This window comes from Thamnophis elegans, chromosome 1, assembly GCF_009769535.1.
Source record: "Thamnophis elegans isolate rThaEle1 chromosome 1, rThaEle1.pri, whole genome shotgun sequence".
NCBI lineage: Eukaryota > Metazoa > Chordata > Lepidosauria > Squamata > Colubridae > Thamnophis > Thamnophis elegans.
The window spans coordinates 70,560,952-70,575,657 of record NC_045541.1 but is presented as its reverse complement, the minus strand read 5'-3'; the positions used below and the strand labels follow the sequence as shown (position 1 = coordinate 70,575,657).

Genomic DNA, 14,706 nt, shown 5'->3' with positions numbered 1-14,706 from the left:
AGCTGGGTGCTAGCCCTTGTACAACCATGGCTTTATGTAATGCTAAATTAGTTCAAAAACCACTTTGTGTACAAAAATTAAAATGCCTTTTTAAAAGATAAAACTTCTATCTCATCATTATATTTAATTAATCATACTTCAGACTGACAAAATCCCTGAGAGTATTGACTTCTGGTTAAACTTAATAATTTCCAGTATGGGAGGGGGAAGGTGTTTTTACCTGGATTTAGTTTTTGATCATGAATTTTTTTTGTACCTAATTACCTAAAGGTAAAGGTTCCCCCGCACATGCATGCTAGTCATTTTTGGCTCCAGGGGGCGATACTCATCTCCGTTTCTAAGCCAAAGAGCCAGTGCTGTCCGAAGACGTCTCTGTGGTCATTGGGCCAGCATGACTCAACATTGAAGGCACACGGAGCGCTGTTTCCTTCACACCAAGGTGGTCCCTATTTTTCTACTTGCATTTTTTACGTGCTTTCAAACTGCTAGGTTGACAGAGGCTGGGACAAGTTAACAGGAGCTTACTCCGTTATGCGGCACCAGGATTCAGACCGCTGAACTGCCAACCTGATCAACAAGCTCAGTGTCTTAGCCATTGAGCCACTGCATCTCTGCTAATTACCTTAGACATAGGAAAACATGCTGGAGCAGGGGATGTACCTACACTCCTATATTTTATAGGAAAATTCACATTATTGGGGGATTGCTATAAACTGGGCATAAAATGTATTTTGCCACTGCATAAAAGTTTTCACTTCACTAGCTCTGTATAGAGTGAGACATCTTAAGGATCCCTACCAGTAACTTCTAATTCAAATTGGGCAACTGGTTGTCCAGAGAACAAGTTTTTGCCAAAGGGTAGAACGCCTTACATTAAAGGTTTAAAGCAAAGCAATTGGCTAAAAGAAAATCTGTTGTCTTACTGTATGTGAACAGTATTGCACTAAACCTCTGGTTTGCCATAAAAGGGTGCCATCTGCAAGTAATCAGTGATGCGGCTTGAATGATGTCATGCTTTCAGAACATGGTAGCTTGAATAAGGACTTCTGTGGGTGGGGCTTAGCTCTAAGGGGGTTGGGTTTACCTAGTTGCTAGGCATCCATTATGATCTTGCGCATCAGACACAGTCTCAAGTAGGCCAAGCAGTTAACTGACCTGAAGAACTGGTGCCATTTGAGCCTTTCCACCATGACATACTCCCTGGAGTTCGGACTTGTCAATGCTGCAAACAGATACCTGACTGCCGAACCTTTCCGTTTCCAGGTGACAGCCACAGGCAAGCAACTGAAGCCTCGCCAGGTGTGGGTGCTGCAATTTGTGACCCCACATGGAGCCGGAGCAGCTGGCCCTGGAGAAGGGGCTGCCCAGAAAGTTCACCTTATCAGTGCCCTGAAACGCTACTTAGCAGCTGACCCAAACGGCAAAGTCACCTGTGACCAGGATAAACCGGGGCCTCAGACGTTCTTCCTGCTGCATCAGTATCCAGATGGCAAGGTGCAGTCATTCAAGGCCAAACACGCCTATTGATTATATATCCCAAGCCACAGAATGACGGTCAAGTTACGTCCAGTAGAGTGGAATTGGTGGGACTGGGTTGAGGTAAAAGGGTGGGATGGAAAGGGGGGGAAAGGGAGTTGTTTGCTATGGAAAAAAGAATAATTTGTTTTCTCCCATATGTGGTGAACTTCTTATGATTGCAATGTATTGGTCTCTATAAGTAGCAGAAGTTACAAGTGTGAAGTGCTGGGAACAACTTGATTCTCAGTTTGTACCTAGACCAAAATAAATCAAGTAGCCTTCGATGTCCTACTGTAGGGCATACAGTATACTTCCCTCAAATCCTACCTGAAATCCTTCATAAAATAGCTAGTGGGCCAAATACATATTTTGTTCTTACTACCTAAAATATGCTGGTCAACTATAGTGTATTGTTGAAAAAGAATCTGGATCTTTACAGCAGAAGGGTCTGGATCAGGATGTACCACAGGATATATTGTTGCTGAAGGGCAAGTTTCAGATAAATACACATTCCCTAATGACATGCAATGCTGCAGCTGACATTTAGCAATACCTGGAGAGCTGTTGTAGCTTTTCCATCTTAGTGTGAGTGTTTCATTTGCCACCTCCACCCCCTTATCTGATGAGGTTGACTTGGTAACGTTTCTTTCCTGGCAGGTGTGTCTGCAAAATGAGCAGTCCAAGCGTTACCTGGGTGGGGCAGAGGACAATGTTACCTGCTTTGCCCAGGCTTCCAGTGAAACAGAAAAGTGGACCCTGCACCTGGCAGTGCACCCCAATGTTGCACTCTATAACCCCAACAGGAAGCGTTACGTGCGTTATGATGAGAAGGCTGAGGTATTGCGCTGTGATCGTGATGTGCCTTGGGGGGCGGAATCAGTCATCAGTATCTACTACGATTTCAAAGGTGGGGAAAAGTGATTTTAGATGTCGTTATTATGGATAAGGAATTTTGGAAGTCCAGAGTCTTATTTATAGCTCTTCTTTAAGGTGGCTCAACATCTAGTGGGATACATAAATAGGACTGGTTTATGAATAACTTTGCTTCATTTCCAACATAGGCAGCTGTCCTCAAACTAACACTTCAAACTGTCGCAAGAAGCAGGATGCAATTTTGAATTCTGAGATAAAACACAAATCTTACAATATCAAAATTAAAGGCTACATGCATACACCTAAATTAAGCCATGATTAAGATAGAATCCTAAATATGTTTGCTGCAAAGGTATTTCACTGAATTGAAGAGTTGCCTGAATAAAAAAGAATAAGATTATAAAATAGATATAATTTGGAAAAAAAATGAGCTGAATTGGGGACAGTTCATGGCTACCTTTCCAAGAGTTTCCAAAAAACTGATAAAGATAAACACTGAAGGGACAGGACATGAAGTTGATTGTTAAATCTATGCATGCATGCATGCATGCATGCATGCATGCATGCATACATACATACATACATACATACATACATGCCAACTACCACTCACTCATCACGAAATCTCCAGAGCGGTAAAGCCTACAAACTTGGAATTTGGCACCTATGTTCCTCTTGGCTTCTAGGTGCTCGCTAAGAAAGGATTTTTCGAAATGATCATGAGATCATCAGTATTCCTTATACAGTATTATATTAACGTGCGTCAATGCCAAAGAGTCAGATATTCTACTCCCCCTGGCTAGACTGGGCATGGGCTTGGCAAGCACGTGACTCATCCAGCCTGTGGGTTCTACATGTCAATTTATCAAGCCCGATCACATAGTTTCATAGCAAAGCACGGGCATCCAGCTAGTACATGCATATTTTCAATATTTTTGTATTGGGCCACATTGTGTCTAACAAGTTACAAAAAAATAATGGTTTGCTCAGATTTCTTCCATATTAACATTCTTCTGTGATGTGGTTGTTGATGACATGCAATCCAACATTTCTCTCCTATCTAGAATATTGCCAATATAATTTTGAAAACTTTTCAGAATCAAGTTTACTTTAAAATGTTGTATTGTTGTTGTACACAAGAAGAATCATGTACATCTTAGAAGTAATCATCAACTTATTGAAAATGTAGGGTCATTTCTTCACCTTACTCTTTTCCCTTATGATTCCTTATATTTTCTTCCTGGTGCTTCAAGATTTTGTCCTGTTTTATCAAGCAACCCTTTAATTTCTCTACAAAGAGGATAATGGGCAATTTTGAAGAGCAGAATTAAGGAGCAGAATACCACCTTGAGGCTAATAGAAATAAGTCATGGTCTAATGACCCTGAATGAAAAAAAATCTTCAGAGACAGATAGATTGCATCATAGTATACTACAGAAAGAACTACGGAGAGAAAGGAGGATCCAAGAAACTACAAACCAGTCAGTCTGGTATTGATTATTGGGAAACTTCTAGAACAGATAACTTTAGAAATCTGTACATGTGTGTTGGTTTTGTAGAATTTGTAAATTTGTAGATCAGTTTGTAAAAATTTTGAAAGTGATGCAGTTATTATTGCATATCAGGAGGGATTTGTGCTCAGATTAATTTTATCAGTTTTTATATGGTATTTCATTAGGAGATTGCGGGAAAACCATGATTTTAATATATGTTGATTTCAGCAAAGCAGCTGATGAGAAAATACCCTATATTCTGATTAACAAACTGTTTTAAGTTAACAAACTGTTTTAAATATGTGTGTAGTTGACTCAAAAACTACATTTATATACATTTGCAATAGTGGTGAATATCTGTAACTTGGGTGTAGGATGAGGGTGAAGGTTTGTTCTCCGAGCTTGTGGGTTGGTTTCCAAACATTTCATTATCAGGGTAGGTAACAACTTCCCCCAAATCCGTTGAAGTTGTTACCTAGCCTGGTAACAAAATGTTTGGAAACCAATCCACAAGCTGGGAAAATGAACCTTCGCCCTCATTTATATACAGTACATCTATAAAATGTTTACAATACAGTCTTCACTGTTAATGAATCATTGAACAAATTTGTTTGTTTGTTCATGTATTTACTTATGTGTTTATTTATTGGATTTAGAGGTTGCCCAACTCTCGAACCCTCTGGGTGGCTTACATGTCAAAAGTAGGAAACAATAGAATGAAATAAAAAAGACAGGTTCATTGGGAGCAGGAAACTTAACACACCAAAAGAAAACTACAGGGGACCAAGAGTTACCCTAACTGCAGCCCTGGGAGCAAAGCTAAATTCCACAAGCAAGGCCAGTGGAACAGCTGCAGTGTAGGAGCCTTATGAATCTCCAGGGAATGCAATTCCAGAGGGCAGGTGCCACAATAACAAAGACACACTTTCTAGGTTCCAATAGGTGTTGTTTTTTAATTGAACGGACTTGGAATATGTCTACTATGCCCAGTCTCATTAGGTGGACAGAAACTATTGGAGATAGATGTCCGTCAAATAATCAGCCCCTGCGCTTATCAGATTTGCAACTGAAACAAACCTATGTGAGATAACCAATAGCCTAAAAAGGGAAATGATAACACTGATAGGCTAATGAGGGACTAAATCTGCATGAAAGTGAACAGAAACAAATTACAATTTTGTCTTTTAAGAAAAAAAATCAAATGAATAGATAATAGATATAGAGTAGGTCTGCTTTGATAATCTTCCATATGAGAAATAATCTTGTAATTATCAGCTGATGTGGCTGTCAGAAAGGCAAAAACTATTAGGCTGCATCAGTAGAAATATTTACAAATTGTGTAAAGTAATAATTCCACTGTATTTTCCACATCAAACTTCATTTGAAGTACTATATCCAGTTGTATCAGCACAAACAGCAGCCTGGTGGACTGGATCTCTGGGCCATCCATCAGCCTTGACCTCATAGTGGCCAACCATCTGAATAGGAATGCTAATCTCCCATCAGTTGGATTTCTGAGCCAACCACAGTGCTTTCAAGGCTAATTGATCCACACAACTTCCATGAACTGGTCCAGTCCCTGAAGCAGCATCACATTTTATGGCAACAAATTCCAAAGTTTAATTACCTGTTGCATTAAAAAAAAGTTTTATTGATCTTGCTTTTTCCAAGATTGAATTTCATTGGATGACTTCTGGACTGTTATTTTCAGACAGGTAAAATAGCTTCTCCTTGCCCACTTTATCCATACCATGTATCATTCTGTGCAGCTCTATTATGTTCCCTTTCAGTCACTTCCTTTCTAGACTAGACACTAGAAGTGGAAACTAAGCCCTGTTAGGAAAGACCAAGAAATCTGGGTATTTTGTCTTGGAGAAAAGAAAATTAAGAGGGGAAATTATATTATATTTCAATCATGTCAAGGGAGCATCATAATGAAGAAGGGTAAGAGATAGAATGATGATCCTGCTTGAGTAACATTGCCATATCTGCTAATATCTTATCCAAAAGCCATTAACATAGCCAGACAAACTCCTAAAATAACCCTCTGTTTTAATATGTGAAAAAGTTAAGCTTGAGTCATTTGCATCTCCTCAATAGGTCTGGATTCCAAGGCACACAATGCTGACAGGAAGCAATTGTCCCCATTTATACCAGGTGAATTCAAATTCTGCTTACCCAGGAAGTCACTATGGATAGTGCAAAGTTTGATTTCCTTAACAGCATTTGATAGGTAACTTGGATAATACCAATTAGACAGTAATATACGCACTGCACTGAAGCCAAAAAGGAGAATATGTTAATCAGGGAAGATTCCATGGCCAAATTCAATCATCTTTGTAAAACATTGCAAAAATATCTTCACTTCAAATTCTTTTTTCTATCAAATGCAGTCCATCTGGTCCTACTTTATAATTCAGATGGGGACAAGCTAGTGATGTGAAAATTGATTTCCAGTTCCTAACTTAGACTATGTGCCTTGATACATCTGATTTTACTGGAGTTGGGGGGCATAGTCTTTAGCTATATTAAGAATCTAGGCATAGAAAGTCTCAATACAGTAACTGGAAAGAAAATAAGATTGATAAGAAAACATGCAATTTTAACACCTAAACTGGGGGCCAAGCTAAAATCAATGCATTAAAACAAAACTGTTTCTTTCAAAAATATACTTTTACTAAGCATATATATTTTAAAAAAAACAAGGCACATTGTCCACAAAACAAAAACAAGGAGAAAGCATCTTTCTTAGACAGACTGAAGAATATACATTATAGTTGCAAGCCGTAATATTTCCAAGCATTCTTTATCAGGCAAGATATTTAGAAAGCAGGGAAAATTGGGGGAGATGTGCAAAGATGTTATTTAGTATCATGTCTACACAAGTTTCCATTCTTAGATTGACTGGCCCGAAGTCTCTAAGCAAGTAGATTATTTAAGAGGTTATTTTGGGTATACTAAAACTCTTGCTAGTGTTGGGAAGAGAAAAACAAAGGCATGCAAAATATTTCAAGGTTGAAATGTTGCAACCCTAAAATGTCTCATTGTAGCTAGATGTAAGCTATTCTGATCTCTGTTCTGCATTAGATTCAGGACCGTCCATTTCTAAGTTGGAAACCAAGGTGGAAAAAATTCAGAGCTCTCTAGATAAGATCAGAATAATGTTGGGATGAGATACTGTATATTGGAATCAGATTTCTTAAAACATCTCTAGAAACATATCTCTACAAATAGGTGAATATGAGTTCGAACCGCTAAAATGAAAACTCTTTCCAACCTTCATGAGATGCACAGATTCTTTGGTAGAAGGAAAACAGAAAGTAGATGAAGAGGTTTGATACTTTAAAAAATGTAGGCAATTTCAGCTATTGAACTAGGAAGCAAACCAATACAAGAGAGAACTATTTAGTACTGCACAGAACACAATCCCAGTATAAGTAGTTTAAAAATCCTCCTCTTGTCCTGAATAGAGTTCACTTAGAACAGTTCACTTTGGACTTTATATCTGATTTTTTTTTAAAGTACACAATAGTAAATTATAAATATGCGAAACTGGGATAATTTGAAGGTGGTAAGAACAAAGATGTTGGAAACAGGGGCTGCATGTGGAAAACCTCTGCTGTCATTCTAGAATGAAATTAATAGTTGCAGCGCTGCTTTGCAGTCATTCATTTTCAAGATTATTTTCTAGGACTGAATACCAAGCCCCGTCAACCTCTTTTTTGTTCCCTTCTCCTGCTCTATCTCCAGTGAAGAAGTATGGATTGAGAAATGGGGCAGGTAAACTCTTAGCTTCCAATGGTTCACTGCTATCTGAAGTTACTGCACAAACCATGTACTCCTTGGAAGTCCATGGTGGCTTGGTTGCCTTCCGGGATGATGAGGGAAAGTACTTGACTGGGCGAGAGGGTAGCATGAAAACCCTAAAGATGGACAGACCTGGACGGGATGAACTTTTCAGCGTGGAAGCGAGCCCTGCCCAAGTTTCACTGCGCTCTTCTTCTACCAACAAGTTTGTCTGTTGCAAGCCTGGTGAGTTGAGTGAAAGCAACACTATCTGTCTAGATATGAGTGACAATCATGGCAATTGAACCTCTAATCATAGCCTCTAAGAGTAAAGTTATTTTGCTTAGTCTGGTGAGTGGAATTACTTGCCCTGGGAACAAGTACAGTCCAAAATCTGCAAAAATGCAGAGATTTTACAAAGGCAATCTGGGGGAGACCCAAAGCAAGAGGGCAAAGATTGGTTGAGTATCGATTGTTATTAATTATTATGTCATCAGGCAGCTTTAAGAGCAAAGGAAAAGAGGAAAAACAAAAGGGATATTTCATGCTTTAACAGATTTCCCTGCACCTTTCAAAGGCCTGGATTAGATCAGTGTTCTTCAAACGTGTCATTAAGATATGTGGACTTCAATTCCCAGAATACCCCAGTTCATACATTTTAAAATTGTCAAGTTTGAAAAACATTGGATTAGATAATGTTTGTGGCTCCTTATAACTCTACAATTCTACATTTTTGTAAAAACCGCATGATAGAATTGACCATACATAATCCAAGCATCTAGCTAGCTGTCATAATAGCAATATTGGGTTGGATTTAGTCATTCAATGAGCCACTGAATTTAAGGCAGATTTGATCTAACCCTAATGAGTACTGTAGATTAGTTTGAGAAAGCAGCAGACAGAAATCTCCCCTATCTGTACCCTCTCTCTGCTACCCATGGAGAGTTGTACTATAATTGCACCATTCTGGTTCCATACTGAGAAATGTATATAAAGGAAAATGTCTTTATCAAACATCTAAAATTTGGTTAACTTAAGCAACAGAGGTTCCAAGAGAAGGTCATGAAGATCAGATCATTAGCGTTTTCCCAAGAAGGACAGGATTTTGGAAGTATTACATATTCTTTCCCCGTTCTCTTGTTACTATCCTTTTGCAATACAGTTGAGCACTGCTTTAGCTTGACTTTAGACAACAATGGACAATAGTCTTAATTTATTGGGCTAAAACCATAATGAGTCTCAACTTGCTTTACTGCTCTGCAGGTGCTGACCTCTATGCCACTGCAATGGCAGTAAGCAACACAGAGATCTTCCAACTGATGTTTGATGACACTACAAAGAAGGTCTGCTTCCGTGGCCATAGTGGCACGTACATGTCCTTGGTGAGTCCATTTGCATAATGCAAGAATGGGGATAGACTGGGAAAGATCAGCTACTTCCATCTGTTACTAAGTGTGCCATGACATTTGCCCTTTTGGAATGAAAGGTAGGCATTGTCAGTAGTTCGTCTTTCCTTCCCTGCTTTACAAATCATTCTCGACTTGCAACCATTCGTTCACCCCCTGTTCAGAGTTACAACAGTGCTGAAAAAAATGGACTTAACTACTGGTCCCTGAAGTAATGGCTAATGCAGCCCTCCTGTGATCACATGATCAAAATTTGAGCTTTTGGCAGCCTGTGCTGCATTTGGACCACAGGAACACTTCAGCTCCCCCACCTGATCATCTCCCTGCAATCTATGCTATTTGGCCGTCTGTGCTCTACGACCCCTGCAGCTCTAGCTGACCTTCACCGTCTTCTTTCTCCCGTTGCTAATCAAGCACGCCCTGTCTAGCAGACAGCTGCTGGCTGCATCAGGCCTTCCAGAGATTGCGTGCAGCCTTGTCCAGATTGCGAATGGCCTCCCCACAAGGCTTGGAAGCCTTCCAAAGACTCATAAGAAGTCTGCATGTAATTTGGACAAGGCCATCATGCTTTTGGAAAATAGGGCCAGCAGCCTTGGGCAGAAGGCCCAGTGTGGGCAACAGCTGCGTTGCAAAGGGCCAGGGTGGCCTTGTCTCCTCAGCAGTGGGACAAAGTCAACAGGGGTGGGGGTGGAGTGGAGTGGAAGGCAGCAGAGGTCTCAGAATGCAGGGCAGTGAGGGTGGCTGGATTAGGGAAAAGCTGGGGCTCCCTAAGTGTTTAGCACTTCCCAGGATGCGGTGGCTTTGCGCTGTGCTGCTGAGCTAGCTGGGGCAGTCCCGGCTTCATGTTGCACTGCAACTCAGGAGCTTCTTGGAGCCCCAGGCCCACAGGATACCAAGAAGTCCTTGAGCTGTAATGTATTCTTTCTCTGCATTCCTGTGTTTTATAGGATCCCCCTCAACTCATGCATGGCCTGCACTGGGCCTCCCAGGTCCTCTCCCACCTCCTTGCAGCCCCCACAAGCTCCTTATTGTGACTCCTTCTGCTTCCAGCTTAATGACCTCCACCTCTGGAGATACAATGGCAAATGGAACTGAACTGCCAGGATTACTTTCGCTAAGCGATGCAGTCACCTGTTGTTGTGCTTTAGCACCCCGTCACTTAGCAACAGACATTCTGGTCCCGATTGTAATCATAAGCCAAGGTCTACCTGTACTCATGCAATTGGCTCATCAGATTATACTATTCAAATTCTCCGTATGAATGCTCATTTATAACTTCAATTAAGTAATGCAATTGTGTATCCCAGAGCTTAGAATTCCATTTAAAGTTTAATAGGGAGACTTAGCTATTTTTGTCTTGAGTTTCATGAAAGCAATCATAAAATTGCTACTGTATGAAAACCAAAAATTGAAAACATCCTAGATGTCAAGAAATTCTGAGATAAGATAAATATCTTCCACATATGTGGCACACCATAACAGGCATTGATGTCTTTACTAGTTATCTAATCCCAATAATCTAAACAATTCCCAAAAGGATCTGCCGCACCCAACCCCTTTCCTGTTAAGGAAATTATTTTTTCCCTTCTGTTATTTCTGGTGGAATATAAATAAATTATTTTAATGTTTGAACAAAGAAACAAAAAAATTTTTTTACCTAATCTTAAAAGAGTGGTAAACAAATTCCATTAAGATTGCACTTTAGATCAACTTCTTTACAGTACAGTCTGACAGCAACGTGGCTGCTAGTAACTTATATTGTGGCTACTAATTCCTTATTCCAAAACATGTCACTCTGATAGATTGAAGTTTTCCTACAACAGGGCATTTGAAGTTTCTCTCAAAAATGTCTTTCCATTCAGAACTGAAACTAAACTAGGAAGTAATACCCTATGTCAGTGACACCCAATCTTCTGGACACCAGGGACTGGTTCCATGGAGAGATGTTTCTCCACGGATTGGAGGGACGTGGGTTCATATGTTGTCTGCAGCTATGTTTGTGTGGACCGGTTTCTGTCATACTGTGGACCGGGGCCAGTCCACAGACCGAGGGTTGGGGACCCTTGCCCTATGTTACCATTCTTTGATTGACAGTTCTAATACATACTGTAGATAGTAATCACAGAATGTATATCAGTATTTGTGTGTTTGCACAGTATCACAATGGCTGGATCATGCAACACGCTAACATAGACCACAATTTCTGGGTTCATGCAACATGTTAAACAAAAACTTGTCAAATCACATAATAGAATATCACAAAGTATAAACCTAGTGATTGTGTGCACTCTGCGCCAAGTTATCATGTCCTGATAGCAATGAAATCATGGAAACCATGACTAAGGTTACACTCAAGTAGACTGAAGTTCTAGATTTGGACAACACAGTAGGTAGATCAAATGCACTGCAGGTTAATGTGATGCAAACACAGCCATTATCTTCAATCATCTTACAGTAGCTGAACTTGGGGCTGGGTCATGACATATATAGAGACAGACTGACATGTAAAATCAGCATTTTTAATGCAGGGCCCAACAGCTAGGATTGAAAGTTAAGTTTCAACCTCAGGGTTGGGAATGTTTTTTCTAGATTAGGTAAGGCAGAATTTCCTTTCCAGTAAAGCCACTTTTTCTCCTGCAGGGACCCAATGACTGTATCATTAGCAGCACCAAACAGGACAAAAATGCTTGGTTTGAACTCCAGTATCAGGATCAGAAGGTGTTGCTTCACATGGGAGACAAGTATGTGTCTATGCGGCCCAACGGACAGCTCCTTGCAGTCCCCAAAGCTGCAGGTATAAGTTGGTCAGTAGCTTTCATTGCAATTACCTGGCTTCAGTATGGGCAATATTAAAATATGGGCAAATTGTGGAAAGAAACCACTGATGGCCAACTGAAAATTAATGTTAGAGCTGAACTTATAACATCAGAGCTCTTCTTAGACTGTTGATTGCCATTGTCAATATGAAGCCTTTCCCTCTCTTAAATCCATTAAGTCAACCAAGTTCATGGATCACAATCCTAGGTTGATCTTAGATTTAAAAGTAGCACAGGAAACCAAGCCCTATGCTTTTTTAATGGTGTAATCTTCGTGAAACAGTAGGACATGGATCTCTAATAGGTCCCTTCTTTGTTCTTGGAGCAGGTGACAAGATGTCTGCTAGTCTTGGGGTATGACATTCCCTCTCCCCACCAAAAAAACTTGTGTTTAGATACTTATAGCAGAAGCACTTTTCAAGTTATCATTTGACAATTAATTTAATAAAGCAAGTGCACTAGGTGTATGAAAATGATGATGCTGAAACTTCTGGGGACAAGTGCCTTTGAAATGTGGACACCCAATGATTAAAGGCTTTCTAGGCCAGTGTCAATACTGTGGTTGGTGTTAGGAAGACCAGGGAAAGGAACTATCAACCCAAATAGTCCCAACAGTCAACTTTCCTACTCATTCTAGTACTTTGGGTATTTTTATCCAAAGTAAAAGGCATTTTAGCAAATATCAGCAGGTGGTTACAGACCAAGATGAACAATATCAAGAGGATTATGTTGCACTTACAGGTAAAAGTGAAGATTTTCTGATAGTTCTGGTGAACCGGCCTCTACTGATCCTGCACAGTGACGCTGGTTATGTTGGTCTGACTTCTGACATGAAGCGGTTGGAAGGGAACTGTTCTGACTACGTGCTCAACAGCCTGTCACTCAGTGAAGATGGCTACTATAATTTCCAAATTGGTTAGTATATTGTAGCTGATTAAGCTCGTTTACAACAGAGACCCCCAGATTATTTGCATTATGAGGGAAAACTGACATACAGTACTACTATTTCATGCACATACACCAGAGGTGGGTTATTGCTGTTTCGGCCCGGATTGAGCGAACTGGTAGTAGTGGCAGCGGGAGGCTCGGCCCACCCATCCAGATGCTTCTGCGCATGCACAGAAGTGTTTTGCATGCGTGCAGCACATGCGGAAGAGCGCCCAAACCGGTAGTAGAAAAATTGGCAACCCACCTCTGACATACACCCCTCTAGCCTGGCCAGGTTATGGAAGGAAGCTCCATAGAGATAAATGGAATCAAGGCCATAACATATCCCCATTTCCTTTACCCTAACTTGAAGGAAGAAAAGAAATGATTTTGCCACTATACTTCCCTCCCTCTCCCCACCCAAAAGAAAGATATTTTCTGGGCCATTTATGTTTACTTAAATATTTTCTGAGTATTGTTCATATTTTCCAATTATATAGTCCTCAAATTAGACCACTGAAGGCCCTAGGGTTCTGCCCACTTTTGAGCCACAATTTTAGCATTAGGCATTACATGTTCTTCCTGTTAAATGTTTAGGACTGCTGGGAATGCAGAAAGATGAAACTTAGTATTTATGGAAATTCTCAAATTCTCCAAGTCATGGTTGTCCCAAAGGTGCTTTTTCAAAAGGCAACTGGACCTTCTTGATTTTTTCTTGAAATATTTTACTTCTCATCCAAGAAGCTGCTGTACTCAGAACTAGTCCTTCCCAAACTCTTTCTTGGTGACCTTGCGTAAGATTATTGAAAGTGGCATGTAGGAAGTCATGTTCCTTAGCAAGAATTGATAAAAAGCAAAGACTTTCTAAGGATGGGTGTGTTTGTAGTTCCCAATCTAGCCACAGATGAGGCCCAAAAAGGTTGCCCACTCATCTTTAGATCAAATTTGGTGCTTATAAGAAACATGACTGCAACCTATGATCCCTTTACTCATCGGAATACCCTTAAAAATCAAGAGAACATAATACTTTGGTTTGTCTCACTTGTCTAATTTTATACTTTCCTTCCACTAACTCTGCTAGGTGGCAAATATTGGTCCTTGGATAAAGATGGGCAAATCCTGGTAACCAGTGACCGTCCTGGCAATTTCAGCCTCCAGTTTGTATCCTCCACCAGTCTTATAATCAAGGCTTCCAACAACAAATATCTTATGGCTGATCAAGGAGGCCGAGTATGGACTGGGTCTACTGATGCATCAAGTGCAACTCTGTTCCATTATTGAGAGGTTCTGACCTCCATTAAACTTCTGTTGTGTGTCTTATTTAATGCCTCCTACTAAAGATACATCGTTATGGAGAAAATCTATGTAGTTGTAAGGGGTCAAAAATGTCTTAATGGCACATGATCAATCAATCAGGCAATCAAAAAAAAAATTGAACCTGAAGATGCACTTCAACAATAACAGTTAATATTATTACCAAACTGTACTTAAAGTACCTTGGACAGCTACTTGTCTGAAATGATACAGGCAGTCCTTGACGTAGTGACTGTTTAAAGTTGCAATAGCATTGAAAAAAATGATTTATGACCATTTTTCAGACTTAAGCTCGTTGCAACATCCCCATGGTCACATGATCAAAGTTCAGATGCTTGGCAACTCATATTTATGACAGTTGTGGGTCTTGGGGTTATGTGATCCCCTTTTGTGACTTTCTGACAAGCAGAGTCAATGGGAGAGACAGATTCCCTTACCAACCAGATTATTAATTTAACAACTGCAGTGATTCACTTAACAACCATTAAGGTTGTAAAATGGGGCAAAATTCACTTAACAACTGTTTGTCTTAGCAATGGATATTTTGGGTCATTTGTAGCCATAATTCAAAGA

The 14,706-nt window shown here is 40.1% G+C and overlaps 1 protein-coding gene across 1 annotated transcript; it reads left to right on the top strand.

The window, feature by feature from the left end:
* The first annotated feature begins 1,089 nt into the window (after nt 1–1,089).
* On the top strand, nt 1,090–14,139 carry LOC116510384 (fascin-like). The gene is made up of 7 exons (XM_032219922.1): nt 1,090–1,494; nt 2,176–2,425; nt 7,635–7,916; nt 8,934–9,052; nt 11,717–11,870; nt 12,634–12,807; nt 13,901–14,139. The coding sequence occupies exons 1-7, from the start codon at nt 1,189–1,191 to the stop codon at nt 14,098–14,100; spliced, it is 1,485 nt and encodes a 494-aa protein (XP_032075813.1). The 5' UTR covers nt 1,090–1,188; the 3' UTR covers nt 14,101–14,139.
* Nucleotides 14,140–14,706: the final 567 nt, after the last annotated feature.

Excerpts from the sequence above, each read along its gene's own strand:
- LOC116510384 (XM_032219922.1), top strand. The coding sequence starts at position 1,189 with ATGACATACTCCCTGGAGTTCGGACTTGTCAATGCTGCAAACAGATAC. Across the intron at positions 2,426-7,634 it reads TATCTACTACGATTTCAAAG|TGAAGAAGTATGGATTGAGA; the intron begins GTGGGGAAAAGT and ends CTCTATCTCCAG. Across the intron at positions 7,917-8,933 it reads GTTTGTCTGTTGCAAGCCTG|GTGCTGACCTCTATGCCACT; the intron begins GTGAGTTGAGTG and ends ACTGCTCTGCAG.